Source organism: Natator depressus, chromosome 4, assembly GCF_965152275.1.
Source record: "Natator depressus isolate rNatDep1 chromosome 4, rNatDep2.hap1, whole genome shotgun sequence".
NCBI classification, from domain to species: domain Eukaryota; kingdom Metazoa; phylum Chordata; order Testudines; family Cheloniidae; genus Natator; species Natator depressus.
Genome location: NC_134237.1, coordinates 68674707 through 68698451, shown reverse-complemented (window position 1 = coordinate 68698451; position 23745 = coordinate 68674707). Strand labels below are relative to the sequence as shown.

General features: G+C 41.8%; 1 protein-coding gene and 1 long non-coding RNA gene across 2 annotated transcripts in view; one reads left to right on the top strand and one right to left on the bottom strand.

Moving 5' to 3' along the window:
* The window catches only part of LOC141986540 (putative ATP-dependent RNA helicase DDX60), a 67014-nt gene extending 54244 nt beyond the window's left edge, over window positions 1-12770 (top strand). Inside the window, exons 32-37 of the mRNA XM_074951115.1 lie at window positions 1524-1645; window positions 4770-4917; window positions 6101-6243; window positions 8274-8425; window positions 10677-10739; window positions 12671-12770. Of these exons, the coding sequence (XP_074807216.1) occupies window positions 1524-1645; window positions 4770-4917; window positions 6101-6243; window positions 8274-8425; window positions 10677-10739; window positions 12671-12770 (728 nt within the window). The remainder of the gene's footprint in view (window positions 1-1523; window positions 1646-4769; window positions 4918-6100; window positions 6244-8273; window positions 8426-10676; window positions 10740-12670) is intronic.
* The window catches only part of LOC141986542 (uncharacterized), a 48467-nt gene extending 25570 nt beyond the window's left edge, over window positions 1-22897 (bottom strand). The window contains exon 1 of the long non-coding RNA XR_012639310.1: window positions 22209-22897. This is a non-coding gene — a long non-coding RNA (uncharacterized LOC141986542). The remainder of the gene's footprint in view (window positions 1-22208) is intronic.
* Between the last annotated feature and the right edge of the window lie 848 nt (window positions 22898-23745).

The following is a 23745-nucleotide window of genomic DNA, read 5'->3' as shown; positions in this document are numbered from 1 at the left end:
GCCAACTAGCCATCACCCAAACCCCTATCACAGCTACACACTGAACAAACAGAGAAACTGCACTGTTCTGATCTGATGAAAAAGATGAGTGAATGTTGCAATTTTTGGTAATTGCATCTATGAACTCTCTTTGGTCTGCTCAAGGGATGTTCCATTAGGTCTCACACTTCCAGTGTCATCTCTCTCTGGTCAGGGACTTGCATTTATCTGCCTCCAGACCTGGCATGTACACTGCATCCCCCTACAATTCATTGTGTTTGTTCTTGCAGGTCTGATTTATTCAGCACTTGCAGTTTCACTCTCTCTCAAGGACTAAGATAGTACTTTACTAGGGACCAGACAGCCTTACACAGAGCACAGTGCATTTATTTTAGGTAAAGAGATTACAAAGAAAATATAATAAAAGACAAACACATCCATCCATCCATCCTATGGTGACCCTCGCTGGTTCCAGTTCTTCCAACCCTTCAGCAGGATTTGCCTCTTCCCCATCCTCCACTTTGGTCAAAGATTCATGTCAGTTTATTGGATCAAAGTAAGAACCCCCTTGAATAAGGTTAAACTCAGCCTGTATACCCCAAAGCCCTTCTTTGTCTCCTGTTTTCTTGAAGCTAATCTGAGCCAGTATGTACAATTCCCCCCAGGGGGTGGTACTCATGTGTCTCAGGGTCTGCAGTAACTGCCCCCCACTTATTTTAGTTCCTGAAAGGAGCTCTGTAACCCTCCCCAACCAGCCAACATACAAGCCTGGGTTCACAGAGATACAGATAACATTATAAAGTGGATCCCATAGTCTCAAGATATGCCTGTTTTAGTCATAGCTGTCTGTCACAGTCAACAGCATGCTTATGGCGCCACGTCTGAAAATTCCTCACTATCTCACACTGTGGTCTTACATACACATTGAGCAAGAGGGGTAAGAAAAACACAAGAGAGAGTCTCCTGCGCGTAGATGTGCAATTGCTGAATAGCAGCCTAGGAACCTTCTCAGAGAGAATACAACAGAGATGCTCCATCATGGTTCTTTCTATCCCTGCCAGAATATGGAACTTTCTGAACAATGGTGGTCTTACAGCATCAAAGGCAACTAACAGATCTACAAGAGTCATCACAGATATTTAGTCTTTGTCCATTGTCAAAAGGAGATTGCTGATCAAGGGAACCAGAGCTATGTTCAAATTTAAAACCAAATTTGAAGAAATCAAGAAAATCTGCAGACTCTTGATAAAGCCAGAGCTGCCTCAGTAAACTTTTCTCAGTAGGCTTCCTTCAAAATATTAGACATACAACATGGCAGCTCCTAGTTCCTCCCAAGTCCATGTAGTGTAATGGAGTTTGGACACATAACCCACATTATATCACAAGTGGCAAAAATATGTATGTTTGTACATATATTAGAGATATTTTTTCCTAGAATTAAAAAGTTTGCTACATGAGTTTTTCCAGACTCTTAAGGTATTGGCTAGTTTAGGCTTTAATCCCAACATCCTTGTTCTGACTGTCTGAGTTTTCTGTTTGAATAGACTCAAAGACATTTTCTAAAGAGGTGATGGAACAGCTAGTGCTAGTACTGGCAAATCTGTTTGGAAGAAGATATATCCCTGCCAGCGTTATTAAATCTAAACAGAAGTTTTACCAGTCAAAGGTAAGATGAAATCTCTTATTTTTTAAAAACATATTTAGTAAAGAATGATAAAATAAAACAGAGAGGTAGGCTAAGTGATTATTGATAATTTGAACAACAGATCTATGAGAGAGCTAACCTCTCTTTTGATGTTAGAGTATCACATTGTGTGACTCTAGGCTGCTAGCTTGACCCCTCAGTTCAGACAGTGCTCACACCATGCTGGTTCTAGCCCTCTTTCTCACCTGGTTCTAGCCCTCTTTATCTGTTCGCAATAAAACCGTTCAACAGAAGTTCCATATATAAACCCAGCATTTTCCCTTGACCCAGGGTCTTCTTCAGGGGCTTATCTAGTCCTAACATGTTTTAGTCTACCACTTACTTGCAGGCCCGCCGACAGGGGAGGCAAAGGGGGCAATTGCCCAGGAGCCCAGGCAATTTAAAAGGGCCTGGGACCCCTGGGCCCCTTTAAATCATCCGGATGGGCTGCAGGGCTCCTAGGCGCATGAGACCACTCTGGGCCCCGTGGGCTGGTTTGGGCAGTCCAAGAAGTGACGGATTCATCACTTCCACCCCGGGTCCCGCCCCCCAAGGTATGGCCCTGGCCCTGGCCCTGGGGCCCAGAATTTCTGTCAGTGGGTCTGATCACTTGCCTGAGAGTCACTCTGCTCCAAGGCCTACCACAGGCACCAACCTACTTCCTGTAAGGTCCCCTTGACTTAGGAGCTTCCTACTACAATCTTTCTACTCCGAGCAGCTATCATCAATAACTGGCCCCCTGGCTGGCTTTTATAATCAGCTGGTCTATCTCAGCTGCAAGGTAGCTCATCAGTTATAGGTGAGGCTTGGTGTAACTCTCCTTAAGCAGCCAGTCATTCTCTGCCAGTGATGAAAGCCATATGCATAACACTGAATTTAAAAAAGAATCATTATTAGATGCAAACATAAAGGTTGGAGATTTGATGATCTTTAGATGAGAGTTGGAGCTCTTTGCAAGCCCAGTTTTGTGAACTTAGTTTTAAACAGGAAGATCATCTCCCTGTCTTGAATTTGAAGATTTCCTCTCCAACAGCTAGAAGCCTCTGCCAAACTTTTTCACAGTTTGGACTCCAGTTTTAGAAACTGTTTCATGGGCTATCTCCCCTCCCTTTCAAATAACATCACTATGGCAGTTAATTGTTTACATGGCAAAATAATATTGGAAACGTTTCAATATACTTCCCCCCACCCTTACTTTTAATGCTGTTTAGCCTATGAAAATGAGATAGCTCTCTACAGACCACAAGCTGCTGCTCTATTGACCACAGTTTGGGAACCTCTGCTCTACTGTATTTTAATTGAGTATGGGAAGGTGTTGCCTGATCTTTAGATTATATATTAATTATATTGATTACTTAAGAATCCCGAGTTATCATTTTGAGGGTTGCCAGGTTCTTGCCCCAAGATCAGGCCCAGTATTATTCAAATTATTATATAGTTGGAAACCCTGATGTGCACAATTGTAACACTCACACTATAGGAACTCTTTTATATTTACAAATATAGTTTATTTATACATTTAGCATAGTCACAAACACCCCAACTCAGTAAGGAAGATAGAGATACTACAGAATGTACATCTGCACACCCATATACTGACCCCGTTGTAGAACAATCTGAAATGTTAGCCATCATCTTCCTCATCACCATCACCTTCCCCATCATTACCAGTGGCCATCATTCTGGCATCTTGTGAGGACTACATCTCTCTCTCCTATCACCCCTAGGCGGGGATGCCACTTTTATGATATGTTACACTAATGCCGTTATGTTTGATGCATATTCAGAAAGGGATTTTTTCCCCTTTTCCTTATTTGTATTTCCTCACCTTACTAATGTTGGAGTATCTTTTTCCTATAGGTTAGTATATCAATGATCTCAACTTATTATCTTATATGTCCATGCATTACCATAGCCCTTTTGTGGTTAAGCATCACATTTGTTATTTCTGTCTTAGCCGATTGTTTCAGTTCTTTCCAAGTTCCAAGTTGTGGTGTACCTGTTAAGTTTAAAAGGGTATGCACTTAAGAAAGCCCCTATGCCAACCTGCTTTAACACATCCTCTGTGTTAAAGGTCACAGCCACACATGGACCTTATGCTTTAACTCTTCACCATCTATCTAGGTGAAAGGTCCCAAACATATGTATGCTATCCTTAGCTCACCATACAGGAGGTGGCCTGCAGTTTCCTTGTGTTACAGCCAAAATATACTCTAATATAGACCTATAAACCTATTCTAATAAAATAATCAAACCCATAAGAAAATAAGAAAGTTATAAGAAAAGATATAAATGCAAGCAAGCAGGCTAGCCTTAAATGAATCTCATGTACCTGTTATGTATGTCAGTTCGTTGCCAGGACACTTCTGTGGTTGAATTATTTACCTGTGGTCAGAACTTCCCCATAAATTCTATTTTCAGCTCCCCAAATACCTGAGGTTTTCCATTGGGCCGTTTATCTGTGCAAAGTCTATCTGTTCAAAGTTCATAGGTCTCAAGCCTTTTGCTAACTTGCTGAAGCTAATGTCTTACAGGATACAGGCCTGTAGGTTTTTTGCATTACCGCAGAATACAATGCAAAGCAGTAAATATAATAAAGGCAAACTAGCACACTGGGCTACAAAGATCAGATGTTTGTGCGGTGGGATAACATCTTTCCTATGTAACCAATAACGTGTACAGCATAAATTACTGATTTGTGCCTTCCAGAGCTGCTGTTTCAGTCTGTTTACAGGCTTAGGAAGAAAATAGTTGACATTTTCAAGCACTAGAAACTTAAAAATGAAAGCTTGAGATTCAGCAAAACAATTCTTTGGCAAAAGGTGGATTACCGGGAAAATCCTGCAGCCACAAAATTGCAGACTATGACATAGGGTTTGACTTATTATGGAGATGATGTGTTCTAGAGTCTTGCTTTTAAAAACAGTGACTTAAGTTGGAGATACCTAACATCAGATATGCTAACTGTTGTCACTGCAACATCATAACAATGTAAAAGTAGAGGATACAGCTCAGCTTTTCTGTTCCCTTTTTGTTGCTCAGAAAAACTGGTAAAATTCTAGACTGAATGTAAGTGTTCTATCCCACAAAATTTGTATTGTTTTAGGTGTTCCTTGAAGATCTCCCAGAAGACTTTGCTGTTGCATTACATGAGTACAACAACAAAATAGAGGAGAATTTTGGCCATTTTTTATTTAATATTTCCAAGATGGCTGATATGAAAGAAGAATACCAACTTCCTCTTTCAAGGACTGGTAAGCGAATGCTACATGTATACATTCATATTCACTGTGGTTTGCTTCACTGAAATACTGTGTTTTGGGCAATTAGAGCCTGGTCTAGTGGCAGTGTAATGTGGAAGGTAGGGGCTCAATTCCTTGTTCATAAGTCAATACATGCTAGAATCTGTATGAAAGCAACAGTCCTCCGAGGTAGGAAATATCTCACTTTGATATCTTGCAATTTTCTTGCCAACTAAAAGACCTGCACTGATGGACTCTAAAAAGGATTTTGTCAAAGCCTCATTAGAAGGAGGGTAATAATAAGGGACTTCGATGGGAAAAGAGAACAGGAGGAAAGTGTGGGTTCAGACGGCAACAAAAGACTTAAAGAACCCTCCGAGTAGAAAGAAATATGGTATGATAGCATAACAGGTTGGCAGTGTTTGCCTGAAGTACCCATCTTGTTAGCAAGATCCTTGCTGCTCTAACTGAGACTACAAATCCAGTTATCGTAGTGGCTTCCATCCCTGTACATCTACATCTAGACCAGAGGATATACTGCTACTGCACTTATGACCCATCCATAGCTCTCGCTCTGTGAATATCACATAGTAACTGTGGGATGAGGGAGGTACGTTGGACCTTGGTCAATGCAGATGGAATGTTCCCAGATTGTAGCAGCAGTCTTATAAATTCTACTGAGCATATGCAAACGGTGAGCAGGTTTTTTTAAGTCAGCAAAATCTGGGTAGATTTTTCCTGGGAACCCCAGAAGATACCTCGCTGATTACAGGACTAATTGCAAACACTGCTTCACCCCCATGAAGGCATTTCTTCAAAGAAATTGATGGAAAATTAGTATTGACTAATCAGACTATTTTTCCCTAAACTCATTCTCAGAAATGGCTGAACCGCTTTTGCTGAATCTTTCAAAAAAAAAAAAAATCAGCCTGAGGCAGAAACCAAGCATGGAAAATTTCACACCAAGTAGTTAAAAACTGGCAGAATTGTAAGCATCTGAAAGCAGAGGCTTATTATAGAAAGTGATAGATAACTCTAATTATAAGCATTATCTATAACGTCAACATTATAAAGAGCACTATTAAGTTAAAAAGAGTAATAAAAATATTTCTTGCATGAATTGATACTTTCTCAGAGGACAGTTGTGTTGTGTATGTATTCTTAAACTTTTCATTTCACACCTTGTTCTGGTTAGATTTCTCAGGTGAAGAATGCAATGACTCTAAACTGGTGTCTCACTTGATGAGTTGTAATGAGGGAAGAACAGCTGTTTCACCTTTTGCATGCCTGTCTGGAAACATGGATAGTGATTTACTTCATGCAGAGACTGTCAACAGTGTAAGTTGGGGAGGTTTGTAAAGTATTAATGCAGGTTCACTTTGTCTATGCTCCAGAATAAATATATTTAGATACTCCATATGAAAAAGGAATTGCCACTCTAGTGATAGCAGTTCGTACTTTTTGTTTACCTGTTGTCTGAGGATATCAAAGTGCTTGACAAACATTAAGGAATCTAGCTTCACAACAGTTCTGAGGTAGGTATTATGCCTATTTTACAGATCAGGAGACTGAGGCATAGGGAAATTTAGGCAGCATTCTTCTGCTAAAAGAGAAGACAGTGATCTATTGCTATTAGGAAAGAAGTCTCTATCCTCTATTTATAGAATCAAATTCTACCTGACCTAGTTTCACACTGATTTTAGTAGAGATCCTCCAGCAAAATTTGCTCCATATTTTTTATTACTTCCAAGGAGTATATATTCCTAACAAGGAGCTTATTTAATGCTGTCAAATATAAGGAATATATAATGCCTGTTTTCTAGGGCTTAGCTGGCTTCCTGTTCACTTTTGGTGCTGATTTTGATCTAATGCCCTATATAGTTTGAAATCTGTTAAGGGAGAGAGATTCTCTCTACATGTACTGCCACTGTAATTGAAATGAGTTGTGGAACTTTCAGGGATTTAACTATAGAGGCAACTGGCTGGAGGCCTGTCATTTTCAGCAGGTAACATTTAATTTTGGAACACAGTCGCTGCATTTGTTGATCAGAACCTGAGTCTTATGGGGGCCTGGTATAATGCTCATCTATTTACTCACGCTTTTGTGTGAATTGGGTGATTGTAGGGGAGCCTATGGAGCTATTTATGAGAGAATGTTAATTTAGTATGATGGAGTTGATAGTGTTTTCTTTTAACTTAGAGCTTCTTGGATAAGCCCATTTTTATAAACAGAAAAATAAATAAAAATGTATCATAAAGAATAAAACTACTTTTAAAAATTGGTATAGGTGTTTCCTTCCTAGATTCCATAATTAGAAAAGAGACACTCAATTTTTTCAGTCATGCACTAAGCCAGCAGAGGCTTTCAGTTATCAATTCCTTAATATGCCTTCTTTTCTACACTACTAGTAATCTAATAAAATGAGAATAGGTAACAATTGTAGGAAAATAATTTTGTGGAATATTTTAGTAATAATATTAATTTGTCTTAAAATGTAAAACTCTCCAGTAAATAAGAGGTTTCATTGATGGTTACTTTTTCCTTGTCTTTCCATCCTCCTGATAGGAGCTCTAGTATTTAACAGACTGACACTTTGTGCAGTTATTTTCCTTGCCTCTGCTTTAAAAAAAATCTCATTGTGTGTCTGGGCTCTTGGGTTCCATTTGCTATGTAACCTTCTTTGCATAAATTTGGAAGAAAGAATTTCAAAAAACAATCTAAACTTTAGCTCCTAAATATTTAGGCACTTTAATAAGTGGCCTGTTTTTTCAAAAAACATATTGAGGGTCCAAGAGATCCCATTATTCAACAGGAGCTGCTAGGTGCTCAGCATTTTTGAAAATTTGTTCAATTCTTTCGGAGTCTACATAAGGATTTAAGAGCCTAGTTTTTAGGTATGCTTGGCTGGGATTCTTTAAGAAATATTAGTTTTCATAAAATAAATTAACCATCATTATAAAGTGATGACTACTTTTATGAATGCTTTATTTCCAGCAACAGTGCCATAAGGGCTTTGTCCTGCAAACAAAACTACACAATGATGTCAATGGAATTTCTGCTCTTGGGGCCCCAGTTCAGCAAGGTACTTGATCATGTGCCTAACTTTAAGCACATGAGTAATCCCACTAACTTCAGACCTTGCTGAATTTAAGCTTCCAGTATCAGACTTAAGTCTGGCACCCAGACACAGAAAAAAAAAACCAGACTGTCCAGGTAAAACCCAGATACGTGGCAACTTACTTAAGTATTAAGTTACAGGTAGATGAGTAAGGTCAAAACATGAAAAACCCTGGATAAGCATGCAAAGAATTTATACAGTAAACCTGAAAGATCTGAATCTTAAAATTAAGTTGCACTGTTTCCTCAGGTCATATTACGCACAGTTGGTATTACTGCTGGAAATATTCCTGTACTTTGTGCAAAGAAATTTGATAATCGAAGAAGAATGATGCCACTTAATGCTTATGCACTTGACTTCTATAAACATGGTTCTTTGAAAGCAATGGCACAAGATAATGGGTAAGCACCTGATGTTTCTTTAATTTAATTTTTCATCTTAATGTAAGCGGGGGAATAGTCCTGCTCTTGTGGGGAACTTTCCTGGCTTCTGCACTACCCCGGTGAAGTGGGCTAGCGAAAGGATCTGAGTCCTCGCTCCCACTTCCTTTACCCAGTGGCCTCCCTGCCCTTGAGGACTCCCCTTCCACTCTCCTGTCTGACAGAGTCCTCGTAACCCCAATAAAGCTGGGCCCAGGATTCCTGGGGGGCTCAACCCCCAGCCCTGCTGTGGTCACCTAGGACAGGGGCTAGGGTGTTCCCACTCTGGGGTACTCTCTCTGCACTGGGCACTTCTCTGACTCATTGACTATTACATACAATTTAAAGCAAATGCAAGTTATTCAATCAACAATTAATTTTAAAAAAAAAAAAGAAAAAATGGGAAAGGTTAAAGGAAACACATCAACCCACTCTGTGGCAGAGAACATCACAAACAGTGTCTCTGGAATGTCAGGGCAGTTCACAATCTGTTCCTTGTAAGTCCCAGGTCTTCTTCTCAGGCCCTGGCTGTGCTGTAGGGCTGCTGTGGGTTGGACACTTGCACTGGTGGTGTCCACACGCTCTCAGGCTCTAAGTGGTAGGACCCTTCTTCCCAGTGTCGCCCCCCGCCCTGTCGGGGTTACGATCCAAGCCTGGCCTGCAGAGCCTCTTGGCTGAGGCGTCTCCCCGTGCTGGGCCCGCTGCCCAGGGTCCCCCTCGCTCTCCCCAGTTGCTCACCACACCCAGCTCCAGACTGCTCCAGCCCCAGCTGCACCACTCTGTCTCAGCACTGCTGCTGCTGCTCTGCCTCCAGCTCCCTGGGCTGCTTCTTTGGCCCCTCTGGCTCTGGCTGCTGCAGCTCTGCTCCCAGGACAGGTCTGCTCTGCAGGCTGCTTCTGTGACTCTGCTCCCAGCACTGACCTGCTTCCTGGGCTGCTTTTCTGGTCCCTCTGGCTCTGGTTGCTGCAGCTCTGCTCCCAGGGCAAGTCTGCTCTCTCTGGGCTGTGCCTCTGGCTTTGGGGCTGCAGCTCTGCCTCAGGACACGGTCTGCTCTCTGTGAGCTGCTTTTCTGGTCCCTCTGGATCTGGCACAGCTCTGCTCCCCAGTTTAGCTTGGGCCCCACTCTGTCTGACCCAGACAAATCCAGCTCACATGGAGGACGGGACCTCCCTGCCTCCTGACTCTCTGATTAGCCTGCCCGTCCTGTCATTCAGGCTGACCTGGAGTATTGGCTTCTCCCCATTGTTCCTGGGGGCTGTCAGTCTCAGGGTCCTGATTCCCCATCGACCCTTCCCCCTTTTTAGCACTGGGAGCTAGCCAAGCGAATCACCCCCACTGAATGTTAGTAAGGAAGCAACAGTCCCGTTACGTTAAGCATGGTTGTAACCTTGATAGTTTAAGAGGTTAAAATATTATGCATATTGCATCATCTTCTCCCCAGCCCCACTCATCCATTTCAATGAATGAAGAACATACAAACCTAACTTTTGACTGTGAACACTTCTAACACTATTGTATTTACTAATGGCCCTCACACCCTTAGATAAGAGGTAGCTCTGGTGTGCTAAATGTTTTGATTATATTTATTGTCCATATATAATTTTTTATGAATCACTCTTTAAACTCTAGGAGAAAAATGCAGTTCAGTGCACAGGCAACTATATAAAGCCTGCCAATATCTGTGTGTTTCACAGAAATCTTTCAAGAGATTTTTCAGTAATCTACTATTTTCAGTGTTCTGATACAGTCTTAGTTAGGGTGAAATTGAGCTCAGTGCAGAGTTCCTGCACAAAGTCCTATGCACCACTTAAGCATGCAAGTAAAGCTTAAGTTCAAAAAGCCTGCTGCCCTTCCATTTACTCTAGGTAAAATTCAACCTTGTGCAGAGTACAGTTACAAGGCTCACTTAAGCTTTTTTTTTAAGGACTTTAGTGGAACTTAAATGGTGCATAAGCCGTCTATGGACCACCTGCACATAGATGAATTTCATCCTCTAAGAATGTCAAGGAGAAATATTTTACTTTTTAATATAATTTACCTGCTTTTGACTGTTGGGCATGCTTAAAAAAAAAGACTGAGCTTGAAATCCTGGCCCTATTAAAACTAATGGGAATTTTGCCACTGACTCCAGTGGGGCCAGGATTACCCTGAATATGTATAAGTGAAACACCTGTAATATACATACTTTAAATATATCTAGTTATTTACATTTGGAAATCTTTTCTTTTTCTAGTATCCATGAAGGAGCAGCTTATCTTCTGCTGAAAGATTTTTCACTCACTATTAAAGCTATCAGGTATACATATGCTGGTGACTCCATTTAAACAAGAAAATGGACTAAAAGGGAAGTTAATTTTTTGTAAATAACTTCAGATACTTTTTAAAATTCATGGTAACTGAAATGAAAAGAAAACTCTGTTTTCACTTGTCTTTTGAAAAATGTGTGATTTTGATAATTATGTCTTGAAAAAATAATTTCTATCCCTAGTAAAATAGTGGATAAAATAGTAAGTAATGGGAAATTCACTAAACATCTACAGGATGAGAGTACCATGTTCATGAGTTTAGAATAGCATGGGTTTAGAAAGATTAAATCTTGGCAAACAAACTTGACTGTTTTCTAAGTTAGACCTACAAAATCAGTGAGTAAAAGGAAGGAAATAGATGTACTAGATTTGGGGCCAGATTCCTCAGCTATTGTAGATCAGCATAGCTCTATTGAAATAATGGAGTCAATGGAACTACACTAACTTTAGCTAAGAATCTGTCCCTAGGTTTTTAGTAACACATTTAACACTGTCTGTAAAATCATGTTTGAAAAACTAATTCAAAGTAAGTTGGTTAAGTACACATTTATGTTGACTGATAATTAATGACAAGACTATAAACAAAGGATAATGATAAATCTCAATATAGGTCTTTTTTCTGAGAAAAATGTTGAGCGCACTACTGATCCAGCGAAGCACTTTAGAACATGCTCAATTTTAAGCATGTGAGTAGTTCCATTGACTTCAAGAGAGGGGGCTCAGGGAGAAAACAGCTCTCTAAGAATCCCCTTGCAGAGCTCCTCCCACATCATTCCATTAGGAAGAGACTAATACAGTATAGCATTCCATAGCTTCTTCTGGCTCTGATTTAGCAGTCCTCCTCTGTTCAGCAAAGCAATTAAGTATGTGCCCATCTTTAAGTATGTCTAAGTCCTGGTCACGTCAATGAAGTGAAACACATGATTGAGTGCATTGCTGAGTAGGGATAAACTTAAGCATGTGACTAAATACTTTGCTAGAAGCCAGAGTAAGGAACTTCCTGTTGGAGTAATGGTGACTTGTAAATGTAGAATTGTAGAATCTAGAACCACAGAGCTTGAAATAGTAGAGGTCCCGTTCCATGAGAGTGGCCTCAAAACGCAACGAAATCCAAGAAATTTGACTTTGAAAACTAAACTGTGTCATAGAACACAGCACTTATATGCTGTATAGGTCGTCCTGCTGATTAATTTGAGAAAAACAGGCACATGACTAAAACAACAAGGAGTCCGGTGGCACCTTAAAGACTAATAGATTTATTTGTCATAAGCTTTTGTGGGTAAAAAAACACTTCTTCAGATGTGTGGAGTGAAAATTACAGATACAGGCATTATATACTGACACATGAAGAAAAGGGAGTTACCTCACAAGTGGAGAACCAGTGTTGACAGGGCCAATTCAATCAGGGTGGATGTAGTCCACTCCCAATAATTGATGAGGAGCTGTCAAGTCCAGGAGAGGCAAAACTGCTTTTGTAGTGAGCCAGCCACTCCCTGTCCCTATTCAGGCTAAATTAATGGTGTTAAATTTCCAAAGAATTTTAGTTCTGCAGTTTCTCTTTGAAGTCTGTTTCTGAAGTTTTTTTGTTCAAGTATGGCTATTTTTAAATCTGTTAAAGAATGTCCAGGAAGATTGAAGTGTTCTCCTACTGGCTTTTGTATGTTACCATTCCTGATGTCCGATTTGTGTCCACTGACTTCATTTTAAAATGAATACACCCAGAGCTTCAGTTTTTAATAAATCAAACAAAATAAAGAGGGAAATAAAATGAGTTGGTAAACATATTTAACTCTAACTATAACTGCTATAAAAAGTTTTAAATCCTCAAACTGGGAGCTACTTTAACATTTAAACTAAGAAAATGTTCTTTCTTTACATAAAAGCAACTGTACATTTAATCCTTTTCCCTTCTATTTTGCAGCGTTTCTCTAAGTGAACTCTGTGATGATGATGAGGACAATGTTGTGCAGGCATTTCACCAACTCAGTGACAGTTACTGGGAAAAACTGCAAAAAGTCTAAGGCTAAAGACATAAAATCATCTATGTGCTGAAGCAACAAAATTCCAAAACTATGTTTCCTCATTTGTTATAACTTGGAAATTTTATTCTTTTGATAACTGCTTTAGGATAGTAATTTAAAATTTGTTTTAATTACATAAAGTTTTGACATCTGTCAACAATTTAATTCCTCAGTAACTCAGTTTTATTATATATTTTATTGGTGTGGCTGGCTATTAGATGTGTTGATTTTACAGATTTTGTGACAATTATGGTACTCGTGGCTCTGCTGTGCATAGCAAAACATGTTTTGCTTGCCATGCTAGAGCTTTTTTTATGTAAAAAGATTTAGTTTCAAGTATGTATTTGAGAGATTGTGCTAAATATTAAGAATTTAAATTCAGAGATTATGTACAAAAACAACTTATGCTCTGTTTCTTTTATTAGTCTATTAATAAAAAGTAACTTTAATCCAGGGAATAACTTTAATTATACTCTGAGAAATAAATGTATTAATTAAAGTAATGTGTGCCACGACTTTCCTCTTATTTTTAAACTAAAATTATTACTTTTCTATTTTGTTTGTTTATGTCCAACAGCAAGCTTTTAATGATGAATTAGTAGACTGAAGAAGCCATGACTGATATAAAAAACTGGGTCCAGAGTTTTGAAAAGGAAGTTAAAAAACTGGAAAGGGTGCAGAGAAGATCCACAAAAATGAGTTGAGGATGAGGGAAAAAATGCTTTACAATAAGAGACTTGAAGAGCTGAATTTGTTTATCTTATCAATCAAGAGGTGACTTGATTATTGTGTAAAAGCACCTTCATGGGGAGAAATACTGGGTAATAAAAGACACTAATGTAGCAAAGGAATGGCCTAACAAGAACCAGTGGTTGGAAGTTAAAGCCAGACAAATTCAAATTAGAAATAACCCACACATTTTTAAGGCGAGAGTGATTAACTGTTGGAGCAAACTACCAAGGGAAATGGTGGATTCTCCATTTCTTGATGTCTTCATATCAAGACTGGTTTCCTTTCTGGAAGATATGCTTTAGCCAAACATAGGTTATATAGTGGTAACCAGATGAAATTCTATGGCATGTTTTACACAAGAAATTAGGTTAGATGAGCTACTGGGCCCTTCTGTCTTAAAAATCTATGAATCTGTATAAAAATGGTGAAGGTACATTTGATCAATCAGAAGTTAGGTAAGGAAGAGAAATTATTTATGTATTCTTTTATCACTTAGAGTAAAATTCATTCCTGTGCAGCGGACCAGACACTATACAGTTCCACCCAGGACTTATGCACCACTTAAATCCTACTTAAGACCTCAAAATAGATCTTAAGTTTGATCCTGACCAATGGGAAATCTTGGCAAGTGATTGTATCAAGTGGCGTCATCATCTCCATCAGGGTATCAAAGTCCATGACAGGAGCTGGCTCCTACAGCTTGAGGAGAAAAGAGCCTGTAGGAAACACGCAGCTCCCAACCATGATACATACATTTGCAATAACTGCCAAAGATCATGCAAATCTTGGATTGGCCTATTCAGTCAAATGAAACATTGCAAACCAATTACATCATAGGCTGCAATTCCCACCCTCTCTTGCAGACAAAAGGATGCCAACATATAGAAGGCCTGCTTTTTTTTTTATTTTATTTTTTTTTTTTGTAGCTCACAGGCCCTATTAACTTTAGGATGCTTGACTTTACAACCTAAATAACGTTCTGTGACATGGTACACAAGAGCAGTCCCTAGCCTCAGCCCTAAATAATTAATGCAGCAGCCAATTAACCGAATTCCAGGACCTCTGGTTAGTGGAAATTTTGATAATATAATATAATCAGACATGAGTTGAGTTGGGTATCATTAAGAAACCCTTTCGCCCAAAAACACAATGGTACCAATCATGACAAACCTAGAACAATTATGTAGACATATATTCAAGAAAATGTTTAACTATCAACATTTTAAAAATTATATTTTAACTCAGTCATGTCAAACATTCAATCCCCATAAAGTTAAATGATGACCCTTGACTGACAGTACTGTGTTACAGGTTAATGCTGAGAACATGATTCCTGATTTTTTTAATGTTACAGACTACTATAAATGGAAGGAGTGCTTCAAGTTGATCTGCCATCATTAGCAAAAAAGACATGGTTCAGTGGTATTGATTATAAGCTTTGTTTATTACAAGAGTTATAATGAAGTACAGGTTAAGACATCAGCATCTGGCTAGGAACTACCGGAATCCATCCACAAACATAGTTACATAGCATACATTTCATAACAGAATTAATTACAGTCCAAAAATAATTTATTACAAAATCCTTGTTTTTACTTTGGTCTTGATAATTTTTAGGTATCAATGGGGAGACAAAGAGTACTGACTAGTAGCTGTATCTTTGGAGAACACCACCACAAAGGATCTGGTTAAACACAATGCTCAGTGTCACCTTGCATGCTATAAGAAATGCACATATAAACTGAATTTGGCAAGGTTGGGGAGGAAGTACATTAAGCATTGGGAAAAAGTTGAAAATGCCAGCACAACCTGACAAACCCAGTTGAAGGTGGAAAACTACAAGTTCAATTTTGTTTAGGCACTTTGCCATTTTGTTCGTAAGGAGTTGTTTGTGCACCATGTTGGTGACCTTCTTGAGACAACTGGCGCCTTTTTCTCTCTAAGGTGGGAAAGAGCAAGGGTCACATGGCCTGTGTTCTGCCTAGTAACAGGAGAGCATAAAAGACTGCTGCACCCGAGAGGAGACGCTGTCCTTCCTGTTGGCCGTGCAGTACATGTCCTAGCCAAGACTTGGAGGGATCTACAGAAGACCACAGAAGAAGATCCAAACTCCATAGTTCCAGCTATCACTTCCTGATTGATTCCTATCTTACCTGTATCCTGAACTCCTGTGTTCTCACCTTGCTGTCCTGATGTATTCTATCCGTGAAGTCTTCTGTTGTGGGTCCATTCCTCTGAACCTGGTGTTGTATGCTGTGTACCACTGTACCTTACCTGTAGTAAATTCTCCTTTGTCCTCATGGGTTTGGTACCTTGACTTTATGTCAGTTTGTTGTGTCAACCTGTACCTGTATGCCCTTTGTGTATTGTTTTGCTGGGGGTCCTATAAGTTACTGTTTCATAAACCAATTTGCTTTATAGTTAATCATGCCCTTAGTTTTCTCTCCACTGATACATGCGGTTTCGGGGAGTGAGTCTGTTGGGTGGGGACTCTGAGATGTGGAACCTGGAGCACATCCAGTTAACCATAGGCAAGATCTGAGTTCCTGGTTAACACAGAACTCTATTGAATTTCGAACAAAATATTAAGCATGACTGGGATGACTTCCCTAGAAGTAACCAAACACCGTCTAGACTCCTTAGATGCTGTTAAATGCCAGGAAGGGACCATTTTAAAGCTACAGGATAAGCTTATTTGCACTGGTAACCCATTCATGTATGATGGACCGGAGCTAATTAATATCATGATGAAAGCAGTCTTCAGTGGTAAGATAGCTAAAGTATCAGAGTGAAGGTGGCAAGGACTATTTCAGAGCTAACTTCAGACAGGTCATTGTTTATTCCTGGTTGTGTCCAGATCTCTGCATGACACTGATCTATGTGAGACTTTGGGAAAGTGTGAGTTCTCTGTGGTACCAGACATGATTGAAATTCAAATGCGATGGATCAATGGGAGGGATAGCTCAATGGTTTGAGCACTGGCCTGCTAAACCCAGGGTTGTGAGTTCAATCCTTGAGGGGGCCATTTAGGGATCTGGGGCAAAAATTGGGGATTGGTCCTGCTTTGAGCAGGGGGTTGGACTAGATGACCTCCTGAGGTCCCTTCCAACCCTGATATTCTGTGATTCTATGAATGCATATGTGCCAGGCAAAAAGCAAACAAATCCACATCTTGCATGGTCTTCCTAAGCCAGCACCTATTAAGAACATGACCGGTACCTTAGACCAACAGAGGCCTTTCAGCACAGTAATCAAGGATGGTATGGCTGAAGTACAAGCTCTAGACAAACTAGAAACTAACACTTGCTGAGATTTGGCAGAACACTTTATTATGAGGCTATTGAGAAAATTCTGGTGCTAAGAAGAAGTCTACCTTGTGTTTGACATGTATGCAGAGGAATCAATTAAAATATTACAAAAAAAAGAGACTCAATGGTATTGCACCTATCCAATACAAAATCATTGACTCCATGAACATCTCCAATGTCACAATGAAGAAGCTACTGTCTCATATTCTCACAAAAGACAAGTTTACTGTGTACCTTGCAGGAAAAATGCTTGAGCATTCCAATAATTTCTCAAAGAATTTCATCATTGCATGGCATAATGTATCTGCTGCCTCACACTGTTTAGTGGAGTTTCTTCATAGTTCCCATGACACTAAAATTATTTTGCATGCCATCAATGCCACAGATAGACATGCTACTAAAGTTTGGATTTTTGCACAAGACATAGCTGTTCTAGTGTTTTCTGTGAGATGCTACTCAAGACTTCCTCAAGATTGTGTTCTTTGTGCCTGTTGCTGGAAAACAAAATTACAGTATATTCCTTAGAGATGCGTTTCTGTCATTTGGACCATTAAAAGCCATTGTCCTGCCAGGTTTCCATGCCCTTTTAGCATGTGACACTACTGGAAGGTTGACTTTGATTCAGCCTTCAAAGACTCTCTCCTCAATCTGAAGTTGCTCCTAACAATTGAGACAATCACTGATGAGGCCATAAGTGCACAGGAGGCGTTCATATGCCAAGTTTACCATTTTAAGACCAGTATTACAACACTTGCAGAGCTATGTTGGTGGATATTCTCCAAGAAGCAGAAAAATGGAGAAAAACTGCCATTAACCATGGGTGCATTTATACCTCCTGTCAACAGGACAAATTATCAAACAATGGAATGGCTCTGGGATGATCGAGTGCATCCAAAACTACCCTCCCCTATCAGGCATGGATGGGTCCTGGAGGATGGACTATGTTATATGTATAAATATATATAAATCACACCAGTTGTATGTGAAATATCAATCCTTCGGCTAATCAAATGCTTGTGTGCAAAGACCAGATACTCACCACCATGGAAATGTTTGACAGCCTGTCTTATATGGACATGTGTGAGTGTGAGATCAGTGCGATGTGTGGAGATGACACTAATGATGACTTTGATGAACAAATGTTTTCAGTCCTACATGTCAAAGTTAATTTCCCTAGGATTACCACAGGTCAATGTCTTTTTTATGTAAGCAATGCATGCCTGAGTTAAAGAATAATTTAAAAAGTTCATTTTTAAACATTTTCTCAAATATATATCTACATAATTGTTCTAGGTTTGCCATATTTCGTACATTGTGGTTGTGGGACAAAGGTATCTGAAAACCTAACACAACCCATTTCTGATGACATTGTATTATCAAAATTTCCACCAACTGGAGGACCTGGAGCTGAGGGACAGCAAGTCCCTCTGGTACACCACTGAGGGTGACACCACTGAAATTATGATTCTGTAGATTTTTACAAATCAAATGACACCTCCCTTACTTTTCTATCACTAACTTGCCCAATACAATGAGATTTTACTACATTAGGCTCCCAGACTATCTCTGAGGAACTCTTCATGGCACTTGCAGCACTACTCCCTGTGGCTCCTGATGCCTTCACAGAGCTGCAGATTCAGTGTTATAGACTACAAGTTACATTACATAGAAAAAGCTGTTTTCAGAAACCCTGAAAAGACTTCTGCTTGGAACAATTCTTATTAAAAAAAAACTTCCTTTGAGGTTTGAAGTCTGGTTGGGCATGACCCGGAGGGCATAGGTGCTGACTTTTGGTTTTGCCGGTGGGTGCCCCATCCCGGCTCCGGCCCCTCCCCCACTCTGCCCCATTCCACCTCTTCCTGCCCCCCTCTGCCCCCTCCCCTTAGGTCCTCTCCCCTGAGCATCTCCTGCCCACTGCTCACTCCTTTCTGACCCCTACTGCCTTGAAGGTGAGGTGTCTGTGTTTGGGGGGCTCAGCCTCCCGCCAAAACTGGCAATTTTCAGCATATTTATACTCTTCTTTCATATTCTGTTATTGAATGTGTGTCTATCATTGGCATCTTAACAATGTAATCATTATTAAAATAGTAATGAAATATATCATTAATAATCATGAATTACAGTATATTAAAATCATTACATTCAGCTACAAGCTGTCTTCACTAACATCCCAATTTAAAGACATTACGTTCACTCTGGGCTTCACTCCTGCTTAGGGCCTGTTTGGGATCTGAGGCCACTGATGGCTGTGGGAAGAAGGTGGATGGGAGGGACAAGCAGTGGAGAGTCTTTCCCCTCTCCCTACCCCTTTCTTCTTTCCCTTCCTTTCGCTCTTCCTGCCCCTTTCCATTTCTGTTGTTTCTTCTCTAAGTCCTTGCTCCCCTTCCAGCTGTTTCCCTCTTCTTGCTTCCCACCCATGTCCCTTTTCCCATCTCTCTCTGCTCCCCACCTCCCCTAGTGGTTAATGCACAGGCCTCAGGCTCAGGTGTTCTGGATTTGATTCTCTGCTCTGCCATAGACTCCTTGCTTAGCCTTGGGAAAGTCACTTCACCTCTGTGTGCCCTAGATCCCACCTGCCAAATGGGGCTATTGCTGACCCTGCCTCCTAGGCTAAATCCATTCATGGCTCTGCGATGATGGGGGAAATGGAGATACCAATGTTGGTAGATTTGGGGTGTATTTCTCCAGAGCCAGAGAGTGAGAGCCAGCTCCCCAGGGGGGATGGGAGAGAGAGGGACTCAGTCCAGCTCCGCAAGGAGTGGGATCAGGGCTTCAGCCCTGCAGCTTCTGCCACTAGGGTTGCTGGGGCTCCCAAGCTGCGGACTTGAGCCCCACATGTTCTGCCAGGGTCTGGGGCTTCTCCCCCGCAGTCCGGCTCCTGCCGGGGTCCAGGGCTTCTCCTCTTCCCCCCTCCCCCACCAGCATGGCTCCTGCCAGGGTCCAGGGCTTCTCCTCCACGCCCCCGCCCCCACCCCCAGCGTGGCTCCTGCCAGGGCTTCTCCCTAGCGCGGCTCCTGCCGGGGTCTGGGGCTTCTCCTCCCTCCCACTCCCCTCAGTGCAGCTCCTGCCGGGGTCCAAGGCTTTTCCTCCCCCTAACCCACCACTGCACCCAGCCCTAGCCTAGCTGGGCTCCCTTGGGTCACCTGATGCCTGCTGTGGCCGGAGTGGAGCCTGGCTGGCAGTGAGCAACCATACAGGTGGACGTCATGGCCAAAAGCCCAAGAGGTGTGGGGCAGCCCTAGGCGAGCAAGGGCTGGCTGTGCTGCTGCTGGTAGCCCAGCACTCCTGCCCACGCCTAACCCTAAGGCTTTTTTTTGTGAGACTCACTCAGCCCCTGCCAGAGCAGAGAGGTGGGAAACAGTTGATCTGAGCCTACCCACCAAACTAGTCAAAATACGCTGTGCCGGACCGGACTGGCTTCCCCAGGCTGGCGCTTTAAAGGGCCCTGGGCTCCCCGCAGCAGCTGGAGCCCAGGGCCCTTTAAAGCACCACCTCAGCCCCACTGCCGGAGCCCCAGGGTAGCAGCGGCCAGAGCCCCCAGACCCTTTAAAGCGCCTCCCGAACCCCACTGCTGGAGCCCCGGGGTAGTGGCGGCAGGGCTCCAGCGCTGATTTAAAGGGCCCGGAGCTCCACTGTGGTAGTGATGGCCAGAGCCCGGGGCCCTTTAAATCGCCCCGGGGCTCCCAGCTGCCTCTGCAACTGGTAGCTCTGTGGGTGATTTAAAGTCCCTAGGGCTCCCAGCCACAGCCGGAGCCCTGGGCCTTTAAAGGCCCTGCCTCTTCTGGTTGAGGCCATGCCTCTTCCGGTCGAGGCCACGCCCCCTGCTCAGGACTCCGGTGTACTGGTAAGTCCTTTAAGTTACTTTCACCCCTGGTTACAGCTATTTTTAAAATATCATACACAAATCAAGTACTATATCTTATGTGGTTATCATAACAATAAATTTGAACTGTAATAGCTATAATCTGTACATAGAATTTGTACTGTTATAACTACTTTTAAGATATCATACAAGTCAAGGACTACATTTTTATGTAGTGGTTATCAATTTTAAATATGAACTTTAATACTCATTATCTTTATATGTACAAAGTTTATAACTAAAGCGCTTCACAATATTCTATGTATTTGGTCATAATAAAAGGCAGAAAGTAGATTAAAAGCTTTGATTTTTTTTTCTTTTTTCATTTATGTGGAAAAGCTGTTTTTAGTGATCTTTTAAAAAAATCTTTAGTGTCCCCCTCTGAGGACTGATCCTCAATTCTTTGCACACCAAAACTCCCACTGACTTTGTCAGAAGAACATAGGTTCCAATTCAGCAAAGCACTTACACAAATGCATGAGTACATGGGTAGGAATCAATTTTTTCCTTAAGACTAACCTTTTGGCAATAATCCAAACACATGAGTCAATAATGATTAATATATTATATAAAAGTACTTTTAATTGAACCATCAGGAAGAGTGCAGGACTAAAACCATGAAATCCCGTGATCTAATTGCTACAACCTTTGTCCTTCTTTTCCTCACTACCTCTTTACTGTTTGCTATCCTCACTCACATCACTGTAAACTATTCACGGCAGGGCCCTTATCTGTCTTTACTGTAAAATGCCTAGGGCACAGAAGAATTATTAATAGCACTAGTAATAGAGGTGGTCCAAAACCACACTCTACTACCGAAAACCACCCAGATCTGGGGGGATTCTTAATCTGAACCCCAATCTGGGGACCTGAAATTTGTAGTCAGCCCTTATTTCTATAGGGTCATATTGTGATATCCTTCCACGTGTTGAACAGTACCTTATAGGTGTAAGATTCCATACAAAATGGGGAAGGATATCACTGTCTAACTCATAATGGGTAGAACCTAACACTATAATAATGGGTAGAACCTAACACTATCTCTATATTGGGTCCAACCAAAACGGTGCTTGAAAGACTGATGTGCCTTAGTTGCATGATTCTTTTCCTCTTCTTGGGAGCTGTGAGACTATGCATTACTTAGAAAGTTTAGGTGTAGAGAGTGTTCCTCCATGACATGCAATTTCCCCACAATTCTTAAATCATATATGCTAATTGTTACTACTGTATTTAGAAGTGACAATCAATATGAGTTACAAAACTATTTTTTAAAACTCTTTTCCTCAGAAAGCTCCTCTTCTCTTTCAATTACATTAAAATACATGCTCTTGTTTTCTCTCCCCAATTGTCCCCGTTTCCCTATCTCAAATGTCGGCAGGTAGGCATGGTCTGGAGCTGTAAAATTCAGATCCTGAACCAGCAACACCCTGAAATAAGGATTCACTGTTTGGTTTGGCCTATTATAGAAATGTGGAGGAATAGCTGCAACATACAGGTCTACTATCTAATCCACATAGCTATTTATAGCATACTCACCCCATGACATCTAGAGGCTGGTCCATGAGGCTCAGCACCGCGGACCAGACTTGGGATAATATTGGGCTCTGATGTTTTGTTTGGGCATATTATAGAAACTGAACCATAAGGCACAATTTTGGTCCAAGTTTTGACTCCCCCACAGGTCTGGGGGATCCGGCTCTGACTCCGCCTGCTGTGATAAGAAAGGGAGAGCGGCTCGGCACCATAGGCCTGGGTCTGCGTTCGGAGTCAGCCAAAGGCTGGGGGCACTGAGGGCTCGTCCGGGCTTTGTCTCGGTGTCTTCCCCTTCCTTCCCCCGGGCGGGGCGGGCGCCTGCAGCTGCCGGGAGCGGCGCCAGCAGAGCAAACTGGTCCCGGGTGCTTTCGAGAGGAGTCGGAGCAAAGGCCGCGGCAGCTCGGCGAGGGCGGCGACAGCAGTGGCTATAAAGAGCGCTCGTTTGCTCCCCTCGGGATGCCGGGCTCGGCGCGTCCTCAGCCGCTGGTCGCGGGGAGCAGAAGTGTAAGGAGCGGGCGCGAGGCGGGAGACAGAGCGCAGCGGGGAGAGACAGGACCTGTGCCGGGGGCTGAGCTGTGGGGCGCCGGGACCTGCCTCCTGCGCTCGGGGAGGGGATGCCCGCACCTGTCCCTGACTGAGGAGGGGGTGCCAGGACCGCTAGCCTGAGCTCGGGCTGGCGATGGAGGGATGCTGGGCACAACCTGAGCCGGCCGCTGCCCATTCTCACCTGCTGCTCCTCACATGGAGCAGGCGGGGTTCGCCTCCGCCCTGCCTCTGCTGGAAGAGGGGCTGCGATGAGTGGGCCACTGTGCCTCACTCTTCAGTGTTGCGTTTAGCAGCATTCTCAGCGCCGTAAAAGGCAGAGTAGACCTGACCCCGACCGGGGAGCACCGCGGGGCCTTTTGTTTTCGAAGGGCAGGGCGGAAGTTGTTTACGATATTAGACAATGAAACCTACTATCCTGGTTTGTTTTCAGTGCGGTTTGTTTAAGAAAGCAATACTTGCTCTGCAAACTCATCTAGTTGGCATGCACAGGCTGCCAAGCTTGCTGAAGTTGACTAGATGCAACATTTATTTGACCCACTTGATTTTCTACCTTATATTTGTGAAAACGTCCAATTAATTATTTATATGAAGTTTATTAGTACCGTTTATTTGTTTGTTTATTTATTTGAAACAGGCTTTTTCTTTTCTTTTAGATAACACTCTGGTGTTATATGTTTCTTGATTCTGCAAGAAGGCAATGCTGTATTTGGTACTATTTCTTTCCATAATGGAATATTTGTAAACTGCAGTAGAACCTTAGAGTTACAAACACCTCAGGAATGGAGGTTGTTTGTAACTCTGAAATGTTTGTAATTGTGAACAAAACCTTATGGCTGTTCTTTCAAAAGTTTACATCTGAACATTGACTTCCTTCAGCTTTGAACTTTACTATGCAGAAGAAAAATGCTGCTTTTAACCATCTTAATTTCAATGAAACAAGCACAGAAAGTTTCCTTACCTTGTCAAGTCTTCTTTTTAAACTTTCCCTTTATTT